This window comes from Bubalus kerabau, chromosome 8, assembly GCF_029407905.1.
Source record: "Bubalus kerabau isolate K-KA32 ecotype Philippines breed swamp buffalo chromosome 8, PCC_UOA_SB_1v2, whole genome shotgun sequence".
NCBI lineage: Eukaryota > Metazoa > Chordata > Mammalia > Artiodactyla > Bovidae > Bubalus > Bubalus kerabau.
In genome coordinates this window covers 89,003,128-89,029,761 of record NC_073631.1, presented here as the reverse complement: position 1 = coordinate 89,029,761, position 26,634 = coordinate 89,003,128, and the positions used below count along the sequence as shown (strand labels likewise).

At 38.5% G+C, this 26,634-nt stretch overlaps 1 protein-coding gene across 5 annotated transcripts in view; it reads right to left on the bottom strand.

Moving 5' to 3' along the window:
- Positions 1-26,634, bottom strand: part of CPED1 (cadherin like and PC-esterase domain containing 1) — a 324,109-nt gene that overhangs the window by 39,623 nt on the left and 257,852 nt on the right. For all 5 annotated transcript variants that reach the window (XR_008718075.1, XM_055590783.1, XM_055590782.1 and 2 more), the window contains 2 exons: positions 13,821-13,938; positions 4,681-4,817 (listed from right to left, as the gene is read on the bottom strand). Coding sequence is in view for 4 of the 5 variants with exons in the window: in XM_055590783.1 (XP_055446758.1) it covers positions 4,681-4,817; positions 13,821-13,938 (255 nt within the window). In the remaining variant the exon portion in view is untranslated. The remainder of the gene's footprint in view (positions 1-4,680; positions 4,818-13,820; positions 13,939-26,634) is intronic.

Genomic DNA, 26,634 nt, shown 5'->3' with positions numbered 1-26,634 from the left:
CCACTCTGTGATAACATGTCAGGGAGAACTGAGATTGCAACGTTTCTGACCTGGGGCAGCAGAGTTACTTCAATGTCTTCAATGAATTAAAAAAGTCACTTCATTCCTGAGAGCCAGTCAGAGGCACTTACTGCTCCCTGCTGTACTTAGGCATTTGAAAGTGAATTTCTGTATGATATCACTCAAATAATATGTTTATTTTCTTGAACTCTTGACATGGCAAAAAGTGTCCCCTACCGACCCTCCCACAAAAGCTGAGCGTTTATAAAAAATGTTTGTGTTACTTCTTTTTCTATTTTTGTAACGATATGCTTTAATATGTATTGGACTGGCCAAAAGGTTCACTTAGGTTTTTCTATAACATCTTATGGAACAGCTTATGGTAAAATCCAAACAAAATTTTTGGCCAATTCAACATATGTCTTTGAAATAGAATGGTAACCATAAAAAGTTCTAGGTAGGATAAGAAACTGTCTCAGTAATGAAAGGAAAGAGTTTCAAGATCTCAGGTATATTTACATTTTACTCTGGAAGAATAAGAAATAGATGTGCAGGAACAATATTCTGTTACAAACCCCTAATCATAAATGGAACTTTCTGCAAATAAGTGCTATTTCATACTCGAAATCGTGAATGTTGACACGACCATCTCTGTGCTGTGTGGTATATGAGTACATAAACCTGTCTGCACATTACCAAATCCTGTGATTCGGAATACAAAATGTCTTTCTGTTTTCCCCTGCTTTTCATCTCCACTACCTCTGCCCAAGTTCTGATGTATACAGCTTTTTAAAAATACAGATTTTGGGATTTAAAAAGGTGCTCACCCATTGTAAAAATAAAGGTAATACACACATGTATCCCCTGCTTTCCAAAAGTTCAATTTATGCCACTTCTTTTCATGAAAGACCTACGTTAGGAAAGGCTTTTTCCCTAAAAGCAAAAATCCTGTTTAGGTTTCTTTTGGTGAGCAAAAACAGGTACTAACTTAGGAGTTTCAGGAAAGCAAAATACTATAAATTGAACTTTCAGAAAATGGGGAGTACTCTTTGGCTTCCTCTATTTTGATTTACCAAAGACTTCATTGGAGAGCTCTACTTGTGGATAGTGGAGGAAACCTGTATGTAAAAAGGTATCTTTACACCTGATCAACCATAATTCAGGCTTCCCAGGTGGTGCATTGGTAAAGAATCTGCCTGCCAGTGCAAGGGACGCAAGAGACGAGGGTTCAATCCCTGGGTCAGGAAGATCCCCCGGAGAAGGAAAGGGCAACGCAATCAAATAATCTTGGCTGGAAGATTCCATGGCACACACACACACACACACAACCATAATTTATTACGTGAACTGGCTTTGTGGCCATGTGACCTGGGCATTCACACAGGGTCTGTGTGTATAAGGGTCCTGTACTTGCTTTCTGGCTCTGCTTTTACCTTCTCAAAATTCGTAATAATTATTGACCACAGGGTCCTGCTTTTCCGTTTCGCCCCCAGCCTGGCAGTACATATGGCCAATCCTGTCACCATCCCACTCCTTCCCCACTCCCCTGCACTTACGTAATCACTCTTAAGGTTTGTTGTTTCCAGAAATTTTCTGTGTATGTAAGCATGGAGGCATTAGGTTTTACACTGATGGAATTATGCTATACATATTCTTTACTTTCTTTGCCTCCTCAGTGTCGATGATGGACTTTTTCCATTAAGCAGCCTCTGCCTCCCTGGCATCCACACCCATTTTCTCTTCCCCGCAGGCATTCTCCATACTGCTTGAGGGATGGTTTTGCTAATTCTGGTTGTGCTCTTCTGATAAAAATGTACAATTCTTCCCTAATGTGTAAAGAGTAAATTAGCATCCTGGTAAACAAAACAGACCAGGATACTAATTTACAAGGACCATGGACCATGGTCAGTGTGCTGATAAATTTGAGTTTCTAAGCTTGCATGTCTGAAGGACACTTCTCGACCCAAAGAGTCACTAAGACAAGCCCTGGCTGGTCTGTGTGGGGATCCCCTGATCTGAACACATGCCTTTATTTTCAGTCTTCGTAACGCCATGTCTCTCTAACAGGTAAGAAGAAGATCTTCCCTTTTTCCTATCATTACTTTGTAGAGTTGCTAATAATATGCCTTGAAATGATCAAAGACAGCATTGTGGTCTTCATGCTTGTGTCCTCCTGAAATTCAGTTGTTGAAACCCTAACACCATCCCACCCTCAACAGGAGACAGTAGTAGGAGGCAGAGCCTTAGGAGGTAATCAGGTCTGTTATTGTTTAGTTGCTAAATCAGTTCCGACTCTCTGCAACCCTTTGGACTGTAGCCTGCCAGGCTCCTCTATTCGTGGGACTTTTCCAGGCAAGAATACTGGAGTGGGTTGCCATTTGCTCTTCCAGGGGATCTTCCCGACCAGGGATCGAACTCATGTCTTCTGGGTGTCCTGCACTGGCAGGCAGATTCTTTACCACTGGCCCACTGGGGAAGTCCCCATCAGCTTTAGATGGGGCCATGAGCATGCAGGTTTCATGATGGGATTTGTGTCTTTATAAGAAGAAGAAAACAGTAGAGCTCTCTGTGTCTCTGTTTCTCTGTCTCTGGCTCTCTCTACTTAATATGTTACAGTGTTAGTTGCTCAGTAGTGTCCAACTCTTTTGTAACTCTATGGACTGTAGCTCACCAGGCTCCTCTGTCCATGGAATTCTCCAGGCAAGAATCCTGGAGTGGTTTGCCATTTCCTTCTCCAGGGGATCTTCCTGACCCCTGATTCAGGGATGGAACCTGAGTCTCCTACATTGCAAACTGATTCTTTATCATCTGAGCAAGGTAGCCAACAAAAGTCCAGGCGGCCCTGATCCTGAACTTCTCAGCCTCCAGAAAAGTGAGAAATAAAAATCTATTTAAGACACTCAGGCTAGGGTATTTTAAGACTGACAGGTAAGAAGGTATTTCACTTTTTACAAAGTTGATTAATCTGCAGCATGGGATTAGATCATAAAGATTCACACCTTTTTTTTTTTTTTTTTTTTTTTTTACAGATGAAGAAAATAAACCTGAGAAACAGTGTCCTGTCCAAAGCCATAGACTTCAGTGATGAGTTTTAACATCTACTTTCAGGTTAATATATGGTGACATCTTGGAATCTTCTTGAAAACTCTAAATTCTGTGGTCAGAATGATATTCTGAAAAGGTATGAAGAATCTTGACTTCTGGGAACCCCTGATGGCTCAGACAGTAAAGAATCTGCCTGCAATGCAAGAGACCCAGATTCAATCCCTGGGTTGGGAAGACCTCCTGGAGAAGAAAATGGCAACCCACTTCAGTATTCTTGCCTTGAAAAGTCCATGGACAGAGGAATTTGGTGGGCGATGGTCCATGGAGTCACAGAGTGAGACACAACTGAACGACTAACATTTTCACTTGGAATCTTTGTGAACACTATAAATTCTGACGTCAGAATGATATTCTGAAAGGGTGTTGAGAAGTCTGACTTCTTAAATCAACAAGAACTTTCATTGCTTCCAGTCCTACATTTCTAGGATATGAAGTTTGGATTGTCCAGATTGGTGGTGAAAACTGCCTAAATTGTGGCAGCTCACATACATGTATGATCATAGATGAATTAATCTCTCTGAACTTCAATATTCTTAAGTAGAAAGCTGCTGCACAGATTTCTTTCTTTTTTTTTTTTTTGCACAGATTTCTGATTAGGAATAAATAAGATTTTAATGTATTCATTTACTTAACAAATATTTATTAAGTGATCATTATGTATCAAATTCTTGTCTGGAGAATTCCATGGACACAAGAGCCTGATGGGCTACAGTCCATGCAGTTGCACTATGTCAGACACAACTGAATGACTAACACTTTCTTTTTCTTTATGATTCATAGAGCATCTTTAAAAAGTTGGTTTTTTAAATCAGTCTTGCCTGTGTTTGAGAGCTTACACATAGTTTGTAAGGAAATGTCCATCTAATTAAAAACTACTTTAAAATCTGGAGAAGGATTACTTACTTCACATTACCCAAGCATCTCAGTCTATTCGCCCAGTTTGCACGTCCGAGAACTCTGCTGGAATCTACCTAGTCAGAGCACTCCTAGCAAGGAGACACCACATGTCCAAGAAACCAGCTTAGAAGCCGCACTAAAGGAAAAGCAGTCTAGTGAGGTCCACGTGAGACCTGCCCGGGAATGTGAGAGATCAGGAAGGTTAGCGTGTACAAACAGTGTAATGCACGGGGTAAGCTGGAGCAGAAGTCTTGCATGCAGAAACATTCCACTGCCTGTGTGAGCCACAGATGGTATTTCAACTGCAGTGTCTTGTGAGAGCTGCCGTTGACAAGGCCAGCTGCTCGGAACCACCAACTGTCAGTTGATGTGGCCAGCTCTTACCCATGTGTGCTGAGAAAACCAGCATGGAATTGGGTCAGCACAGGACACGATTTTAATAGCCTCAATCTGTCAAGTAGACTTCTTTGGAAACAATGAAACAATTGAGCATTTTGAGCAAAAATCGTTAAGGCTCTTCTATGATAACACACCCATTCAAAAAGTCAAACTGCATCCAGTTAGTCCTCCTCTGCAGATTGAAGGAGCAGGCATGGGTCTAGGAGTTAACAATTGTGTGGTTTTCAGTTCTGCAGGCGGTGTAAATGAAAAGTCTCCCCTGAAGAATCCAGAACCTACCTTCCTTCCTCCCAGGCACTGCTGGAGTTGAGGCTTAGTCACGACACCGTATTGGCAGTGGTGAGGCTGCCAAGTGATTTCTCTCCAGTCACAGGTCCTGTTGTCTGAACAACTAAGGCAAGGCACGATCCACTGGCCTGAAATAGACAGCAAAACTTCTTTGGCTCAGTTTCTATGGGTGAAGTTACAGTTTGCACGAAAGCCTAGAATTCAGTGATGGATGGCACACCATTGCAGAAATCACAGTGAGGAGACCACACTCATATAAACCCAGGGGAACAGTGCGTGGCTTCCTGCCAACCAAACAGAATCACATCAGGTAGTCATGTTCTGAAATAACACAGTTCATGCTGAAGTCAAGTACGAATTCTGTTCTGTGAAAACACATGCTTATAAAAAAATTAAAGTGTTTGGGTCCTACTCAATTATTATTTATTTTCAAGCAGTACATGAGGTCTTTCATAGGACTGAAGTCTATAGGGAATCACTGACATTGACGTAGCTGGCCACACATATTTCCTAGCCTAACGCATGCTTAGTTACCAATCCAACAATAGTCATATTCTCTGCTATCAAGAGCTTCAATATATAATAAGAAAGTTATTTTAATATTCTGATAATTTACTGTTTTGAAGAATAGTCTTAATTTGATATATGGCCTTTTTGCTGTGAATCTCTTCACTTCTTTCTAGCTCTGTTGCCTTAATTTTTTCCTCTGTTAGAAGTGGAGTGTACTATTCTTCTCACATGATTGGTATGCGGATTTAATGGGATTATATAGTTAAAGGACCCAGCACAATTATGTATCCTACTCACCTTTGTTAGTAGCTAAGTTCAGGCACAGAGTAAGGCACAAGCTTTGGTCAATGTTTATAAGATAAATGAATATCCTTAAAAAGCTGCATGTAAGATCTTTCTTATTTTATGGATAAAGTAACATGTATTCAAATGTTGCAGCTTTTAGGGTGAGTGGTCACATTAATTATTTAATAATTTATTAGAAAAATATCAAGACATAATTTGGATTTTTAAAAATAATTTTCTTTATTTTTGGCTGTGTTGGGGCTTCCTTGTTTCTCTGGCTTTTCTCTAGTCGTGGTGTCTGGGTTTCTCATTGTGGTAGCTTCTCTTGTTGTGGAGTGAGGGCTTTAGGACGAACAGGCTTCAGTCATTTCAGCTCTTGGGCTCTAGCGCAGATTCAATAGTTGTGGCGCTCGGGCTTAGTTGCTCCGCAGCGTGTAGGATCTTCCCAGACCAGGGATCAAACCTGTGTCTCCTGCATTGCAGGCGCCACTGAGCCACCAGGGAAGCCCCTGGATTTCAATTTTTGTTTTCTGCCATTCATCTTTTCAGAAATGGAGACTGAATCAGCATGTTAAATACAGAGCAGTTATTTGTATTTTCTGTGGAGAATACCTTGACATCTCCAGCAAACATCCGCTGTACCCCAAAGATCTCGCTGACGCTACTGCTTCACGTTTCTCTTCAAAATATGGAGGAGCTAAATATTCCCGGCTACTTTTTGAGTTACAAAGGAAAGTTTTAAACAAGTTTATCCCTTCTGGCTTTGATTTGTGGTTCTGCTAACAAAAGTATCTGGTGTGACGTTAATTTTGCGTGCATACTAGTCACTTCAGTCGTGTCCAACTCTTTGCAACCTCATGGACCGTAGCCCGCCAGGCTCCTCTCTCCATGGGATTTTCTCAGCAAGAATACTGGAGTGGGTTGCCATGCCCTCCTCCAGGGAATTTTCCTGACCCAGGGACTGAACCCACATCTCCAGCACTGCAGGCAGATTTTTTACTGTTGAGCCACCGGGGAAGCCTGTGACATTAATTTTAGAGGGAAGAATTTCTACTTTCAGGGGATAGTAAAATACACTTTGCATTTCATGACTCAGGAATGTCAGAATTGTGTATGTGAGTTTTTGTGTGGGTGGAAATAGTTCCAAATAATAAAATACAGAAACAGATCTAGTTTATGGCTTTTACTGGTAGATCCCAGAAAGGGAAAAAGTATGTGTCTATGAAGAGAGAGAAACTGGAAAAGACAGAAGAAAATAGAAGGGAAAGGAGATGAGAACAGCATGCCTTCCAAGGAAGAGAAGGAAACATACAGCAGAACTGCTCTGGGGCAAATTGTGTCAACAGGAGCAGGAAGTTGAAATACAGGACGTCCAATAGCAATGTGGACTTATTTACTCCTCTCACCATAAATTTTTTTCTTTGCTTTGATTTTTAAACTTAATGAGAATTCCAGAAAACTGCCTCATTCAAAGTCCACCCATTAAGTAATATCTCCAAAATTTCAGGTCTGGTGAATGACCTTCCATGTCTCTATATACATATCACTCCCTATCTAGTAGGATTATAATTCAATACATTATTGATGTATCTACCCTCTTAGGTATTAGGCATTCTCATTGGTAAAATAAGATAATGAAATAGTTATCTAAAAAGAAATAGTTATTAAATATTACTAAAAAAGAAATAGTCAACATTTTTATAGCACCTCTCAGATGTTGGATATTCTGAGCACTTAAATACATTAATTTATTTAGTCTCAGAACCACCTTATTATTATCCCCATTGCGGTATTAACTGGGGCTCAGAAAGGTTAAGTAACTTGTCCAAGATCTTTTAGCTAGGAGTTGGCTGTATATTAATTTAAAATATACAGGATTGGAGCTGAAGACTGTCCCAGAGTCCATGCTCTTAAGTATAATGTGAAACTTCAAAAATCATAATCAGGTGAAGGGTTAAATTACATGTATAAAATTGCTATTTATACATGTCAAAAGCTTGAGAATAGGTAATTCATAATTGAGTAAAACAAGTGGAACTCAAAGATCTTGGGCTTTGGAGACAGACACACCTGAGCTCTGCCTCCATGGAGCTCCGTAGACCTCAGTGCAGTACATTAAAGCATCTGAGGGACTTCCCTGGTGGCTCAGTGGTAAAGAATCAGCCTGCCAATTCAGGAGACATGGGTTCAATCCCTGGTCTGGGAAGATGCCGCTTGACTGGCACAACTAAGCCAGTGTGCCACAACTACTGAGCCTGTGCTCAGAGCCCACGAGCTGCAACTACTAGAAGCCCGGCAGCCCTAGAGCCTGTGCTCTGCAACAAGAGAGGCCACCGCAATGGGAGGCCAACATATCAAAAAGTAGAGAGTAGTCCCCGCTGACCGCAACTAGAGAAGAGCCCGTGCAGCAAAGGAGACCCAACACAGCCAAAATTAAATACACAAATTTTTTTTTAAAAGTCAGCTGGAAAAGTTTTAAAAATCCTCACGCCCAGGCTGTGCCCTAGACGGATTACATCAGAACCACTGGATGTGGAACTCAGGCATCAATGTATTTTTAAAAGCTTTTTAGGTGATTCCAATATGCAGTCAAGGTTGAGGACCATTGTTTATCTTGGAAAAATTACTTAATCTTTTCATGATTACACTTACTTCTCTATACGAAAAATATGTGTAGCATCTGCCACAGCACCTTTACACTAGATGTTGATGAATGTATTTCCTGCCCTCACCCCACTTCACCCTAAGCAAACCATGGCAGTTCAGAATAAAGACAGCACGGGAGTCAGAGTTGTCTGGCAGGTTCCATGGGAGCAGATGAGATGTGAAGAGGTATTTGTGAATAGATAAGATTCAGAGAGGTATAATGGGTGATTTTAAGTGGAGAGACAGACCTGACTGTAGTGAGACTGAGGAAGTGACTGTTGTCCATGACAGATTGTATATACTGGGGAGAAAAAGAAGGTCTGCTTAGTGAAAGGGGTTTCCAAAGTTTGGAGATGTAGAGAATAGTATTAATACTAAAAGCTACAACACCGAACATTTGAGAGAGGTGTTGGGTTGTGAGTGGCAAAATGAAGACTGTTTTTAAAAGTGTTTGTTTCTCCATCCAATTCTCTTTTATAATTCTTCTGTGGTTTTCATTCAGAATATTCTAATTCTGATTTTGCCCTGATATACAGAGTTTGTAATCAATAATCCACTTCCTTCACATATCTGTTTAGCTCCTAATACAATTTGATTTAGACATGGCCTTCAGTTTATCCTTCGATGAAGAATTCCTCAAGAAAATCTCCTTCTGAAAAAGTCTTTTTTTTTTTTTTTTTTTCCATAGAGATTTTGTGGGTTGTGGATGCAGTTGGAAGGGGCCTGGGATGACCTCTTTTCCATCCTTTTCTTTTAAAGTGAGGATAACTGAGACCCAAGATGTTAAATAATGGAAGTAGGATCATGTCAATGACAGGGCTGGATGAGAATTGAAGTCTCAGAGTCTCCAAAGTGCTGATCCATTCATCATGTTAGGTTAGAGCAGCACAAAATCATCAGTCGAAAATGCAATATGGCTCAGCAATCACTCTGGTAGCACTGACAGAAAAGCCACAAACAGGTTGTCATAATACATGTATTTTTATTTTTAAAAACTGAATTTGCTCAATGGGTTCATGTATTCAGAGACTGTTTTTAAATAGATTATTATTACTTTTTTTTCATAAGATGGTGGCATGTTGGGGACACACATGTGTTTCTGCCAATGATATATTATTTAATACTTTGAAGGGCTCAGTTTTCCTCAGAACCTTGAGTTTCTAACCGCATGTGTATCCTCTTTGCCCAAACACTGTCTCCCCCCATAAATTTGTTGACAGCTAATTTTTCACAAACTGAGATCTTTGGCCATTTGCTGCTAAGGCTGAAGAAACGTGACCAATTGCATGCACAAAGATGCTAATATGGGTACCATTAGTTTGTGAGCATAAAATCACATGCACATAAAAAAGATGCCTGATTGGGTCTCTGAAAATTTAGCCCCAGTGGTTCATACGACCATATATTGATAGTCATCACTCTTTGCATTTTTGTATTGCTTAACAATGCTTTTTTATTGTGAGTTAGTAATACTACTTGAAATAGACATCTGTATAACATCTGCAGGACTGGGATTTCTTGACATTTTAAATGATTCCAGCTCACTAAAAATTGTCAAAAAGGAGGGCATACATTCTATGTTACATATTTAAACAATGAATGAATCAAAGCTGTGATTCTGAAATAAAATATGACATATGTCATAGGGAATAACATTCTGAAGAATGAAACTACCTTTGGGGAGAAGTTATTTAATTTATCGTTATAGCTTTATATTTAATGCAAGTTAGATTTCAGCCATTTATGTGAATTGAATTGGGGGATATAATGGAGAAAAGAAGTTAAACTTTGTGATTTAGTAAGATGTAAAATCATATAAACAATGGCACTAATTCCTGACTCTATAATGCTATAAAACAAGGAAGTTTTTAATTGAGAAGAAAAAAAAAATCTATATTTTCAACATTATTAGAATTATTAAAGTATAAGTTGCTATATTTCCTTCCAAAAAGATATGATAAAAGTTTTTGTTTATATATTATAAAATATAATCTAAACCATTTTCTTTAAAGGTAATTCTCATTCAGTGATCATATAAACTTCTGTCTGCAAATTAGAAGAATTATTTTTTTCTTTCCTGGGTAAAATATTTTATTCTTAGGTTGTATTTTATAGTTAAATTATTTTCAAAATTCAACTTAATAAAAAAGTCACTCAAAATTATATTAGCTGGTGTTATTAATAGAACATTTTTCAAGGAGAAAAAAAATGCATCCATTTCTGGCAGGTAACTGTAATGTGCTCTGAAAATAAGTTTTGGGGACCATTCTATGACCTTATAAGCTAAATCTAGAGCATCCAAAATAAACATCCTTCAGTGTCTAGTGTGACAACTTCTTTCAACAGAGGGGAGTCCTACCATTAAATCATCTCCAGGAGTGAAAGAGAGAAAAAGAAAAAAAAAAAAAAATCTATCCTTGCAAACTTATCTCTGAACTCACTCATTTACCTTGAATCTTTAGGTCTCTAGCACCTCAAGGGTAGAGGGGTTACCCTTGGTTGATTTCACAGTCTTCTGTGAAAGAGAGGAGGGCTTGAATCTTGGTTTTAGTTCAGCAACAATTTTTAAATCATATATTAGACACTGAAAGATGAATAAGGTACAGTCTTTGCTCTGGACACACTTGAAATCTCATGCAGCCTTCAGGACAAACTTATGGCTGATGCACCTTTTACATGTTAATACACCTACCTTGTGCTGTATGTACATATACTCATATGTATATATTATTTCCATCATAAAATATAAAATAAGCATAATTATATAAAAATAAAGGTACATATATTTTCATCTTTACTGGCCTCTTCCCTGTGCTGTTTTGTACTTCTCTCTCTCTCCTTGCTTGGCTATATTATTCCCCTTTGAAGACTATTGATTAGAGAGAGAGGAACATGTGAATCAGACTCCTGAAACATTATGAGGTAAGTGCTATTTGAAAACATGTGCATAGGACATTCTGGGTGCATGTGAAAGTGTTAGTCACTCCTGTCAGACTCTTTGCAACCCCATGGACTGTAGCCCATCAGTCTCCTCTGTCCATGGAATTCTTCAGGCAAGAATACTGGAGTGGGTAGCTGTTCCCTTCTCCAGGGGATCTTCCTGAACCAGGGATCAAGCCCAGGTCTCCCTTACTGCAGAGATTCTTTACCATCTGAGTCACATAAAAGAGAAGCAAATCTGGGGGTGAGGTGGTAAATAAAGACTTCCTGGAGAAGAGGATATGGCATCAGGAGAACCTGGATCAAGATGAGAAGAAGACTTTTAGGAGCAGGGATCAGCATGGACAAGAGCTGGAGTCCTGCAGCTGATTATCAGTATGAAATGAGGTCCAGAGTCCGGGAGGAGTTAGGAGAGATAGGATGGGTCAGATTATTGTCAGGTTGAGGAATATGCACTTGATTTGAGGAGTCAATATTTGTTTTTTTCAAAGAAGCCTAACTACTCAAGTTTCCAGAAGGCTCCTGTTTTATGGCAGCCTCTGTTGTAAGGACTAGGTACAGAGACAGCTTCAGAACAGGGCTTGGCAAAAGTTACTGTAAGTTTAACAGACAGAAGAAATTGCCACTTCTTGAGGAATCTCAGTAATGTACCTTCAACTTTTTATTGAAGAACTTTTGACTTGGTTCAGTAGGAGGAATCGAATTAAGTTGTTTTATGGTTCTCATAAATTGTCATCTGATTAAATAAAATACCTAGACATATGGATGTCTCCTTTGTATACAAGAGTATATATCTCATTTAGCCGAGAATCATAAATCATACCACCTGACACACCATAATGGGTAAATCCCTCTCTATGCACTGTCTGTAATTTATTATTTGGGACACATGTTCCAGAACTGGGAAATGCCCACGTTTGTTAGCCGTGCATGCCAAATTGCAATTTGTCCCACCCGTTTGTGAAACTCATTTCCCATTCAAGCTGTAGTGTGAAGTTCATGGCAAGGGTAGAAAAGATCCTGAGTGTTTTCTCAGACTTTTTAGATGAAGGGAGACCTGGGGTCAGGAGGCCAGAGCGGTAACCAGGAAGCGCAGAGGAGATGCTCTTTGCCCCTCTTACTGCCTTGGAGGTATTTTTAGTCCCAGCTTTGGCTTAACCTCACTGGTCTCCACTCAAAGAAGAATGCTGAGGAAGGAAAGAAACAGGGGAAGTGGACAGAGCCTCCAAAGTGTCTCATTCCAGATCTGCCCTCGGTTTAGGCAGGATGAATACTGCAATTTGAATTGTTTAGAAGTGAATCTTTCTATTTATTTACTTTGTTGGAGTATAATTGTTTTACAATGATGTGTTAATTTCTGCTGTACAATGAAGTGAATCAGCTATTTGTATACATACATCCCCTCCCTCTTGGACATCCCTCTTGCCCCATTCATCCCACCCTTCTAGGTCATCACAGAGCTCCGAGCTGGGCTTCCTGTGTTATAGAGCAACTTCCCGCTAGCTATCTATTTTACACACGGTAGTGTATATATGCCTGTGCTATCTTCCAATTCGTCTCACCCTCCCCTTCCCCTCTGTGTCTACATATCCATTTTCTACATCTGCGTCTCTATTCTTGCCCTGAAAATAGGTTCATATGTACCATCTTTCTATATTCCATACATATATGATATTTGTTTTTCTCTTTCTGATTTACTTCACTCTATATGACAGACTATAGGTCCATCCACATCACTACAAATGACCCAATTTTGTTTCTTTTTATAGCTGAGTAATATTCCATTATATATATATATATATATATATATATATATATATATATATATATAAAATATCTTCTTTATCCATTCCTCTGTTGATGGACATTTAGGGTGCTTTCCTGTATCCCAGTGTTAATTGTAGCACTGTTTACAATAGCCAGGACATGTAATTTGAATTTGACATCCCAATTTCCCTGCCTCTATTCATGTTCAATATATGGGAGGCATTAGTGACCACTCCCAAAGATTTTTTTTTTAACTTGAAGAAATGATATAAAACTGAGCTTCTATCCTTTGCAGTGCTTTGGGTTCACAAGGTCAACTTATTTTGTACTTACTCTGTAGAAATTATAATGTTAAGTGAGTAGGTAGAGTCTGAATAACTGAGACCCCTTGTCTTCATCCGGCTTACAGCCTGGGAACACTGACATCAAAGAAACTAATACAATTATGTAAAGTTTAAAAATAAAATAAAAAAACAAACAAAAAAACAAACAAAAAAACCAAAGTCAATTACATACTTAATTATTTAATGGGGTCGCAAAGAGTCAGACACGACTTAGCAACTGAACAACAATGAACAACAATCATTTAAATAATTGTGGAAGCTGCAAAGGAAGAAAAACACTGGGTGCTATGAAAATATATAGTAAGGAAAACAAGTCAGGGGCTCAAGGCAAGGCTCTATGCTATGACTTTTTGACTGAGATCTATGGTGAATATGCATTAAACTAAGGAGAAAGCAGAAGGTGAAAGGAACAGCATTTGATTAATCAAATATTTCACATACTCAAACAATGCATTTTCATTAATTATATGTGTGGCAGTTCATAGTAATTAAAAAGCACCAGATCACCTTGAGTTTTTTGTAGAAGAATAGCGTAAGTAACCATCTACTACTTATGTATACTAGCTTATATATATATATGTATACTTATGTATACTAAGGGATTTTTTTTTAAAAAAGAAATGATAGTGTAATAGTCACCTTTTGTATCCCCAGATGGACAAGTCTTTAGTTCGGGCTGTGAAATGGCTTCAATGTAGTCAGAGGAAATAGGCTGTAACCCACAGGTTTCCTCTGGCTGAATCAGCAAACCACAATCCTGCATTAAAATGATAAAAGTTAGCTGTCATAGTAATTAACCTGACCTGTAGTAATAAAATCTCAAAAATAAGACTTCCTCTGCCAAATAATCTTTATGGATAAAAGGGAGCAATCCATGTTTACCCTTCTCTTGATACTTATTCATCGATAGTTGTTTTTGCTATTAATAGCTGCTTATATTAGGGGATTCATATAAATTCTAATGATAACTTAATCTTTATTTTGGCATTGATAGTCATGTTATTGCTCTGCCAATTTTTAAAGAAATAGGTGTTAGTTATTTTAAAAAAATATACCTTTGTGTTGTTGACTCATTAAAAAATATAACATAGTATAACAGAGGACAATACATCAAGGGGAGAAAATGTGATGTTGTGAGATAACAAATGGGAAATACTTGGGGAGAATGTTAATTTAACAGATGCATTTCATTTCAACACACATTTATTTAAGATCTATGATTTGCTAGAAATAGAATTGGATATGTATATTTTATCTAAAACATTTTACATATTTATAAAAGTAGGTAGGTAACAGCTCACCGCAATGACACTCATTAGAGAAGAGGCATGTACCAAGCAATGCCTTCCGGAGTCTGCCATATGCATTGCAGAGAGGCAATTCATTGGCTTTGAAATCTTTCCTCTTCTCCAGTATATCATCCTTCTCTTGTTTTCTCTTAGCTTATCCTACAAAGCTGTAGGCACTTGTACCTGTCCTGTGTCCATCTAACTGACCTCATCTGGTTCCACTGCCACCCTTCTCACTGGGTTCTCTCAGTCTACCAAGATTAAGGTCAGGTTAAAATGCAATAATATCTGTTAGGAATGCTTTCTTCCTAATTTTGCGTGGAGAGCATCTTTTGGTGTTTGAGATCTCTGGAAATGGCAGCACAGTGATGTGTCAGCTTTTGTCCACATCAGCATCCTTTGTTTCCTTCGTCTTCACCATTTGGTAATTGCGTTTGTTATTTGTGCCTTTTCCACCAGACTGAATACTCCATGAGAATGGATAATTATTTCCCCTCACACATAAATCCCATCCCTGGTGTACAGTAGACAACGATAAATATTTGCTGAATGTGTAAAAGGTTAGAGTTAATTGTCCCCCTTTTCATATCATGCATTCTCAGTAATGGAGAGAAATAATTGGTTTGACCTCTTCTTTGCTCTGTATTTCTGCCTCTAACGAGCAATTTCTGGTCACTTCTTTCACACTTTTAAACATCCTAACCACCAACTTGGATTCCTGGATCTCACACAAAAGATCCAGGGCATCAGGGAACAAAAGGAATGGGGGTAGTGTAAGGACTTTTAAAAATCTTGATTCAGTACACATATTTTCATTTTTTAATTCATGACTGAAGTTGAAGTTTAGGAAACTGATTAAAATTAGAAATATGATTTGTGTTAAAATGTTCATTATATTATAATAAAGCAATTAAAATAGCATAAAGTTTATAATGATGTGAGAAGATTTAGCCTGAATAAACATCTATGAATGATACATGTTCATGTATGTGTGATGCCTATTTATTCATCTATCTATTCATTTGTTTTTAGTGGAGACTAGACCTTTATTTCAGAGAAGGCAATGGCACCCCACTCCAGAACTCTTGCCTGGAAAATCCCATGGATGGAAGACCCTGGTAGGCTGCAGTCCATGGGGTCGCGAAGAGTCAGACACGACTGAGCGACTTCACTTTAACTTTTCACTTTCATGCATTGGAGGAGGAAATGACAACCCACTCCAGTGTTCTTGCCTGGAGAATCCCAGGGACGGGGGAGCCTGATGGGCTGCCGTCTCTAGGGTCGCACAGAGTCGGACACGACTGAAGCGACTTAGCAGCAGGAGCAGCAGCAGACCTTTATTTAAGGCCTTTATTAATGGCATTATATATCTATCAGAATTTTTATAAATATGTATATCAAATGTTAGGGAAGGCAGGGAGAAATAATTACTATTATACACTGATGATAAGCACTGCAAATTAGTTCAGCTTTTTCAGAAGGTAATTTACACTAAACTTAAAAATTCACAGATTCTATAGCCCCAAAGTTAGAGTACTTAAAGTCTACTCCAGAGAAATCCTCATGCAATGCATAAAGAATATGTATAAAGACAGATCTAATGGACTAAGATGGGAAGATTTCCCAGGCATATAATTAAGAAAACAACTGAAGACCTTGTTTCATTCCAGAATAATATATTCCAAATGAAACACACTGAGAACATGCCACACAGTCACCTAAATTCAGGTATTTCATGTTGAGATGTTGTGTTCAATCTACTAAAAATGCAAATAATATTGAAAAGTCTGGAATTAGATAAAAGTTTGCCTAAAGATGATTGCTTGTTTGGGGTCTCCGGGGTGTGCAGGTGCCAAGGTCCCAGATGGTCTCCTCTGTCAAAGTTGGACATGTCATTGGTCTGTCAATCAATCAGATTGTTAGGTGTGCTGATGGCTTGTCCTGTGAGGAACCAAACTCAATTTCTGATGAGTGGATGCAGGCTATTTCAGATATATTAGTCACAACCAGTCTTTTCGAGAGACTATATCTGAACTGAAGGATATGAAAATCCTTCAGGGGGGATGAGAATTTTAAGCAGAAGGAATTGCATGTCAAAGGTCATGAGGTGACAAAAGGATTTATCTGACATCTTAGGCACAAAAGAAAAACATTACTGAAAAAAATGATATGCTGATAACCTATATGTCATTTTTTTCTTGAGCTGCACCTCCAACGTTATCTACCCTAAACTCTTCAGAGGGAGAATGATAATCCATGATGTGGTTCTGAGCAATTCTGGATACAGCTTTCCAATGGAAAGGTATTGATTTAATACCTAGAACCTGCAAAACGCCTTGCTGTGAAAGCAGGTCCCTGACCTCAAACATAATCCAGCTCATCATCATAAGTTTCTTCTTAATCCTGAACTGAAATCTCAATCTTATTTGTTCTAATTGTCCTCTTTGGTGCAGCTTAGAACAAATTTATTGTAATAATATAGAAGCATGTTCTGACCTGACTTCAGAGCTGCTGAAACAAATGATTGACAATAGAGAATGATAATTTTTTAAATGTTCAATATTGACACTGCATACCCAGGACCCCACATACAAGCCTATGATAACAGAGTGAACATAATACAGAGCCAGAGAAATGTAGTGTAAGTGGGAGCCAGACAGGGTGACCACTCCTGCTGCTTACAACCCTGGTCAAACCAACATGGAAATATAACATGCAGCCAAACTTCTCTCTTCCTCTAAGTATTTATGAAACCTGTTCTCAGGCCACATGAATCATTGACTATACCTTTAGATCTTAAAAGTGATAAACCTCACTAATAAAAAATTAAACAATTTTTGAAAGGGAAAAACTCATTAGCATCCATCATTCTTTCTTCACTGGTGTGATTAGTAATTTGGTCAAGTTCAGGCATATTCAAGTAAATGAATAATAGCTCTTCTGGCTTGGAGCCCCTTAGTCTAGAAAAGGCAGAAGTTAGCAGAGATGCTTAAAATTAACCCCAGAAAGCTCCACCTTTAGAGTGTATCCCTTTGCTGGAGACTTCATAAATTCCTGAATGGACTGTCAGCGCTTTCAATACAGTGTAACAAGATAATTAACAGATTTTCTCATTCAAACATGTGCAGAGTGTATGTATGTGTGTGTATATATATATATATATATATTAAATGATTTTAAAAATTTGCTTAACTTTTCATGAAATGCCTTAGTAACTAACAGAAGATATTAAGGTGCCCTTGGCTTTGATCTCTGCCCTACCCACGAATACACGGCCACTGTTCTTATTACCAATTCTTCTGGAAGTCCATCTAGTTTTTACAGAAGTATTTGGCCACAAAGGAATTAGTACTTTTCATTTTTAATGTGATTTTGCTTTGTTTTTAGAACAATATCAAACTGGACTATTTGATCTGGTGTGTGTGCTTAGTCGCTCAGTCATGTCTGAGTCTTGTGACCGTTTGGACTGTAGCCCATCAGGCCCCTCTGTCCATGGGATTTTCCAGACAAGAATACTGGAGTGGGTTGCCATTTCCTCCTCCAGAGAATCTTTCCAACCCAGGGATCGAACCTATGTCTCTTGCATTGGGAGGAGCATTCGTTACCCACTGAGCCATCCCGGGTAGGTATCGTTAAACCTTACCTACTTTCTGGCCCCATAGAATCATCTTTTAAGATCAAACAGTTCTCCCTTTCTTCCACTAAATAATGAAAAATGTCCACATTTAAAATTTTAAAATATACAGTCATTCCTCGTGGCACCCAGCTTTTCCCAGAGGGACTCATTCCCTTTCCCTGGGATGATGCTATTCTTCGTAAGTTAGTCGTGACCCCTCAAACCCGACAATCTTGGCACAGTTGCCTCTCCCAGAGAGGCAGAGTCCTCTTTCAGATTAAGACTGTTCCTTTTCCCATGAGACACAAAGTTCCTGATGAGCTAATTTCACTACCTTGTTCCAAGGGGATAAATTATTTTCTATCTTCACATTTTCTCTAAATTTAACAACTGCTTTCCTTATGTTGTAGTCAGCCAGCCATAAAATAGTAGCTATTGTGAGATTCATAGTATCAGACACTGAATGAATATGTATAGAATAATCAGCTGAGGTATACATTAGCGATAAATCATTACAGCATAGTCCATCTGAAATCGTCTTTTACATACCATAGTGATCCTAAAACTGAATGTTTTTCATAAAGAAAATGCACTCATATAAATGCATACTAAAGGAGATGTATTTACTTTTTAGCAGATAATTGGAAATAAGTCACAAATATAATTACACTGCTAAGATTTAATCCTACAAATATACTTGGTAAAGTTTACAAAGATTCATGTGCAAGAAAATTTACTAGAGCACTTCATGTAATAACAGAAAACTTGATACACCTTAATTGTCCATCAACAGAGAACTGGCGAAACAAGTTATACGTCCATATGATGGAACACTAATTCTCTGAAGAGAAGAAGGCAGAGTAAAGGATGGAGAGACAGATATTAAGAGCAACAAAGCAAGTTTCAGGACATTAAATACATCTTGATTTTATTTAGTAAAATAAAGTGCTACTACTACTAAGTCGCTTCAGTCATGTCCGACTCTGTGTGACCCCATGGACTGCAGCCCACCAGGCTCCGCCGTCCCTGGGATTCTCCAGGCAAGAACACTGGAGTAGGCTGCCATTTCCTTCTCCAATGCATGAAAGTGAAAAGTGAAAGTGAAGTCGCTCAGTCGTGTCCGACTCTTCTAGACCCCATGGACTGCAACCTACCAGGCTCCTCCGTCCATGGGATTTTCCAGGCAACAGTACTGGAGTGGGGTGCCATTGCCTTCTCCAAATAAAGTGCTAGAAATGTGCATATGCTTGACTGTGCATACACAGATTCCGGAAGGATACACTGGAAACACTGAACAGTGGCTTTCTTGGAAGATTAAGGATGGTAGGCTAGAGAAGGGGAAGCAAAAATGAATTTTTTGAAGATTTACCATTGGTATTAATCATGTTTATTTTTTTAAAAAAATACAAATTTAAGCAAAGAAAATAACATTTAAAATGGCAAAGTAAAAGAATAGGACATCAGAAAAGTATTGGTAGCTTCTTTGAAGGTATATTAGTTTCCTATGGCTCCTGTACTACAAACTGGGTGCTTTGAACAAGAGAAGTTCTTTTACAGTTCTGGGAACTGGAAGTCCAAATCAAGACATTGGCAGGTTTGGTTCCTACTGAGGGCTGTGAAGGACTATGGGTCTGCATAGTCATTTAATACTGTCCTGTGTCCACGGAGTTAATAGTTTATCAGAGCAAATATAACTAAAAGGGAATTGAGTACATGTTCCAGGTAGAAGGAGGAGCATGAAGCATTCTAAAACTGAGTGAGGATTATAGTCATTAAAGTTCCAAGCACATGGCATTTGGAGAACAAGACAGCAAGTAGATAGCTGCTGCTGCTGCTAAATTGCGTCAGTCGTGTCTGACTCTGTGCCACCCCATAGACGCCAGCCCAACAGGCTCCTCTGTCCCTGGGATTCTGCAGGCAAGAACACTGGAGTGGGTCAAGTAGATAGAGATCAGTAAAATTATTTTGGAATCCTGATTTTAATCCTTGGCTCACTCTAATGACACAAAATTTAGGATCATGGCAATGAATGAAGCTTCTTTAATTTTCTTCTGTTTAAAGATTCTTATCAGGGAAGTCTCTAGGCTCTGTCCTCTTTTATAAAACTTATAAATTTTTTTTTACTAAGCAGCTGCTCTTTTAAAGGACAGTACAAAATTAAACATTTTTAATTTTGGAGGAGTAAGGGACGTTTTGACTTTAGTTTGTTCTAATAAAATATTTGCAGTGAACAAGGTTTACCTATATAATTGCCTTATTTTAAATTTTAATGAAACTAAGTAGCCAGTCAAGTCATTCTACTTTGTGCAGAAGGGACCTCTAACAACATTGCTTTAAAAATTGATGTGTTTCAATGCTTGATGTTATCCTGTTTTAGACAAGCTCGAGTGCATTCAGGGCGGTATGGCCGTAGATGTTATCCTGTTTTAGTAAGAGTTCAAGTTTTCAATTTTAATTGTTTTTTAAAAATAATAGAACTTGGTGTTAGGTAGCCGAATTGTGTATGAAGTTTTGAGTTGCTATTTGTATTTTGGGCTTCATAGCCTTATTTATAACACATCAGAATCCAAGTAGTAATGAGCTATCATATAACATCATTGTGTATGTTTCTTTCCTTAAATAATCATCAGCTGAAAAGTGGTGGTATATTATACTAAGAATTTTTAGTCCCCTATGAACTCAGGAACAAAGGAAATTGAAACAAATTATAAACAGATGAATTAGCCCTAGTCAATTAAATTTACTAATATGACCTCAATATTTGGAACACTTCTTTATATTTCTCATGCATTACAAATCCCTCAACTAGCAATATACAGTTTTCTCTTTTTTTAATCTTAAATTGTTCATTCACTAAGTTGTGTCCAACTCTTTTTCCACCCCATGAACTGTAGCCTGCCAGGCTTCTCTGTCAATGGGATTTTACAGGCAGGAATACTGGAGTGGGTTGCTGTTTCCTCCTCCAGCAGACCTTTCCAATCCAGGGATCAAACCCATGGCTCCTGTCACATCTCCTGCACGGCAGGTGGGTTCTTTACCACTGAGACACCAGGGAAGCTCTTTTGGGTCCCCAAATTAAACAGGGTGAGGCCAATGTGATCCTGCTCGCTGGAGTCCATTCTGAAAGGCACCCTGTATTTTCAATTTAGAAATACATCTGAGTCTCCTGGATGTGTAGAATTTGGACTGGAAAATCTAGTGAGACAGGGGCCTGTGAAATGACTAATGCTTCCCACTTCCGGTGAGCTCCAAGGAAAGCAGCCTTTGTTGTGGTCTTTCAGCACTTTTGGTTTGGGTTCCAGATGGAGTCCAGAAGGGTAGATGTGAATGTAAATGAAACAAAGAAGAATGATTTTATGTCTGGATATTTGAAGAACTTCAGTTCTTTTTGATTTGTGAACAAAGAATGTGGAATTGGAGCTGAATGTATAACCATGGACTCTCTTGCATGTTGAAGAAACTGGATCAGTTTGGGAAATGACAGAACAATAATAACAATGACAGAAAGAAAAGCTTATGTCATATTCCAAAGGAGCAAATTAATTGTTTGTAGACTGAAGAAGAAATACTACTGTGAGTGAAAATAGGCAGTAGGCTACAGATATATTTTAAAAGATGTGTATTATCAAGAATGTGATACCAAACATAACAAATGTTTGCCACATATAAACCAGCAAGCAGGTCTTCTCAGGAAACAGTGATGAATCACAGCAACCATAACTGCTATTAGAAGTATTGCAGCATGGACTGCCCCACTTATAAATAGTCCACTAATAACGTATATAAGGTTGTGATTGTTAAAAATGCAGCTCTTGGGACTTCCCTGGTGGTCCAGTGGTGAAGACTCTATGTTTCCAGTGAAGGGGGCACAGGTTCAATCCCTGGTCAGAGAACTAAGATCCCATATGTTGCAGTTTTCCTAGCTCTGGTAGGAAATATGAATGGCACAAATAGAGCTGAATATTTTAATAAAACATATAGTTACAGTAGTTTTGAACATCATGGGAGCACTTCCTGACTTCACTCATCTTGGTAACTTCTATACAAAGACACCTACACCTATACACACCTACACACGCACACACAGGTACACATACAGTGATCCTTAGAATTGTGAGACTTTAAAACCTGGGGGGGCTTAAACCAAGTGACATGAAATATGTTAGGTTACAAAATAATTCTATCATTACATGTCTCAATTTATAAATTCCACCTCCTTTGAGACTGTAATAGTATTTTTAGAGGACTAAATAGCATTTTTAAAGACTCACTAATCAGCAACCTATACATTTACAGTTAAGCTCAAAGCACGCTATCTGTGGCTTAATTCTGTAGAAGAAAATGCTGATGCACCCAAAACTGAGCATCAAAACTGCTGTGATATTACAAGGTCAAAATTTAATATCACTTTTTAGTATAAACATATCCTAACAATGTAAAATGAGATACCTATAAAAATAATTGTGCTCTGACAGGAAAATCCTTTCTTTGCATAGTCTTATATTTTAATACATGTTAATCAGACTAAAGGTCATTCCCCTAAGATATTTAGTAGTTACACAGGAAAAATGTAACCATGGAGAAACCCAGTGAGCACTACCCTCATCAAGTGATCAAGAGAAACACATCATTTCTGCAGTATTCTTGCCACAAATGTTGAGCTTCATCTAGTAAGGAGAAACCATGATACAATTCAAGATTGAGAGGCATTCTACAAAATAACTCATCTGCATTATTTTCAAGTATCAAAGTCATGAAAGACAAGGAAAGACTATGGAAGTGTCATAGATTAAAGAAGATAAGAAAAATGACAGCTAAGAGCAATTAAAAATCTTGGAACAGAAAAACAAATATCATTGGAAAAACTAGTGAAATTCATATAAAGTATTTGGTTGAGTAAATATGCTGTACCAATATTAACTTCTTAGAATTGATAAAGTACCATTGTCGTATAAAATTTTAATATTAGAGGAAACCGGGTTGAGTGTATTTAAGAACTTTCTGTAACTCTAACATTAACATTAAAAGTGAAAATATTCATGTAATTTGATCACCATATTTTAGAATTTTCTTGAAGGGCAAAAAGAATGTTCTAATCAGTCAAAGCCTTTTACAAAGTTTTGCTGGAGTTTCTTTCATACAGCAGAGCAATTAGCCACATCTTATTGGCATTCATCGATATCCCATAGAATTTGATCCACAAGTATTTTGCTCTTAATATTTATAGGAATTGTGGGAGGAGAGTTTACAGGCTAAAGAAATACCTACTTTATTATGGACTAACTCTTCAGGAGATAAAAATCTCCTGGTGATCTGGCGAGGATCAAAGGAAATGCCATTTATATTGAATAAAGAGAGAGCCTAGGGACTTTGCTAGTGGTTCAGTGGTTAAGACTCCATGCTTCCAGTGCAGGGTGTGCAGGTTCGATCCCTGGTTGAGGGACTAAGATCCTGCATGCCATGAAGCCAAAAAAATTGTTTTAATTAAAAAATTAAAAAAAAAAAACAGGTTATGCCAAGCATGGGGGAAGGCACAGCCTACACACCACTGCACTGAATCTTTACAATGGCTTGAAGTGCATATTTTCCTTATTCAACAGATGAAGAAAGAAAGACGTGTAGAGTTTCGTAGAAGCTTTTCTGAAATCAAACACCTTAGCAAGCAGAGTAGCTAGAGTTGGAAGCCATAGGTCTATCTGACTTCAAGCCCATGCTTCATAGACTGAAAAACAAAACAAGATAAAACAAAACACACTGTACTAAGACATGAAGACCATGTTTATGAAACATTTAGACCAATTAACTCTTCATCAGGGAAGACTCTTTTTTCATGGCTGCAGATGGCATCTCTAAACATAACCAGCTGCACTTTAAATGCTTACAGTTGGTCAAAAGTGGGGACTAGGCAAGGGTGTGTATGATTCAGGCCAAATCTATTCCCTCTGGTGGAAAAATAAAAAGCCTCCAAATACCTTTCCAGCTTATGGTTTGTTACTCAAATAATTTTTTATTTTTGAATACTAGCACATTACAAAATTAATTGTTAGCTAAAGACAACATTGATTCCCATGGTAGACAATGAATATTTATTACTGCCTATCATCAAGGAATACAGTTTTCACGTGATTTTCAAAGCCATCAGTACTCATTTGTCATATATTTTCAGCTCTCCAAAGATGTTTATAGTTTATGACATTTATTCATTTGTTTTGTTTCAATTGATTCCTTTAACAGACATTTGTTCAGCATCTCCACAGGCCAGCCACAGCCCCTGCCCTCATGGAGTTCTAGCAGAGAAAACAGATATGTAAACACACAACTGCTGTAGAAAGCACTTAACGGTGGTACTGAAAATAGTTCTGGACACAGGATTGGCACAAAGGAACAAGATCGACGCTGTTTTACAAAAGAGATTATAACTGGAACTCTATTGGAGTTTACCAGGCAGATGGGAGCTGGTGGGCTTCCAAGCAGTGGAAACAGTGGAGGCAGGCAGGGGTGATGGTGCCTCAAAGCAGCTGATCTCCCATTCTAATGCTTACAAAAACGTGGGCATCCGTTATATCTGAAGACTAACTGCACCCTAATTTATAAGTCACTGCTGTTTTTTTTCCCCCTTGCTGTGACTATTAGCTTGGGATTCAGTCCTTAGCCATAAAATACACCACACTATCTGGAGCAAATTGGGAATGGATTTTGCCTTACTTGTGTTTGGGGGCTGTGCAAAAACATATGGTGTCAGTTACAAAACTCTGAAGCAGTTTATCTCAGAACCTACTCCCGCCATATCAGCTCAAGCTTTGATAGTGTCAGTTATCAGCAAGCTTGCCCAGGAAGGAGTGGGCATTTTCCTGTGGAATATGTGCTATCTTCCTTGGCATCCAATGCAGAATTAAGGGTTGCCCATTTTAATGGAGGAACTTAAGACTCCATGACCCCATTATAAGCAGGCGTCCGGGAGAAATTTCAAGATATAAGATTATCATTGAGTTTGTCTTAAATTCCCCAGGGGTTTTACATGAGCTCATTATTTCCTGAACTTGAATACTGTTGCCATGATTTGATCATTACTGGGTAAGTGGTTGTCACAACTCCCTGTGTGGGATGAAATACCTCTTTCATTCAAAGCCAAGTCTGATGAGTGAGTCCTTATAGATCACATCTCTCTAAGTCTCCACAGATTTAGCCTCTGAAGGCTGCAGTGGTGTGTCTGCCCCAGGATGCCTCCCTCCACTTAGCTGAAACCACTGGGTCTTTCGTCTGCCCAGCAGACCTGCCTTCTGCCACTGCTTCTCCATAATCCACAACCACGTGGCATTTCAAGTTGATCTCTACAGTCTGTCACTTCTTTGCATGAGTCAACAGCTGTTGTGGGATTCTGCTGTCACCAATCAGATATGCTTGCCTGGCCTTGCAGAACCGAGCTGTAGGGAATGTTGCTTTAAAGTAAGAGGCCTGGCTTTGTTCTAGAACTCTGCAGTTGTTACCCTGCCCAGATCTGATACTTGGTTGCTCCTTGGTGTTTTATCTTTAAAAGGCCATCTGTGTTGGGCTCCACTGTATTGACTGACTTTGACAGGTCAAAACCAAAACGGACATAGCACTTGACAGGCTTAAATCTCACTGATTTTCCCTCCCTTATACCAGGTATTCCTTGTCATGGGAGCTGGGATAAGACTAAATGGTTTAACACTTAAAGCTGATGACTGGCGAAAAAATAATATCTAGGAGAATAAACTGTTCTACAGATTGGCCACTGTTTTGTTTTGGGTTTTTTTTTTAATCATTCCTATGGTGTTTCATGGGCTTCTCAGGTGGCACTAGTGGTAAAGAACCCACCTGCCAATGCAGGAAATGGAGGAGTCACAGGTTCAATCCCTGGGTCGGTAAAAAGTCCCTGGAGGAGGGCATGGCAACTCACTCCAGTATTGTTGCCTGGAGAATCCCATGCACAGAGGAGCCTCATGGGCTACAGTCCACAGAGTCTCAAAGACTCAGACACGACTGAAGCAACTTAGCACGCATGCATGCATGGTGTTTCATAAAGTTTCAAAATGCTAATTCTACTCTAAAATCTTTATTGAAATAAAAATTATATAATAATTCAGAGAAGGCTATATGTTTCCCAAAATATGTTCCATGAAATACAGATTTCTGGGAGGCTAGTAAGTAGGTATTAAGTCAAAAAATAATGGCATAGACCAACTAAACTAATTTTTGGCAAAAACTTTAGATTTTCTTATTTTCACTATCAGTAGCACAGTGTTCTACTAATAACTTTTTATCATTTAATAAAGCTGATTCTGAAAAGCGTTTAACAAGTTGTCACTGTTAATACTACAGATAATTCAGCTATCTTAGAGCTTTAATTTTCTGAGGAGAAAGTCACTTTTTAATGAAATCTCTTCAACTATGCCTTAATGAACCCATGATCAGGAGAATCTCTTGAGTTGATCAAAAAGTTCATCTGGGTTTTTCTGTAATTACCAAAACTTTTTGCCAACGCAATACATAAACTTAGTTGTTTTGATGACTAGTTTGTGTCAAA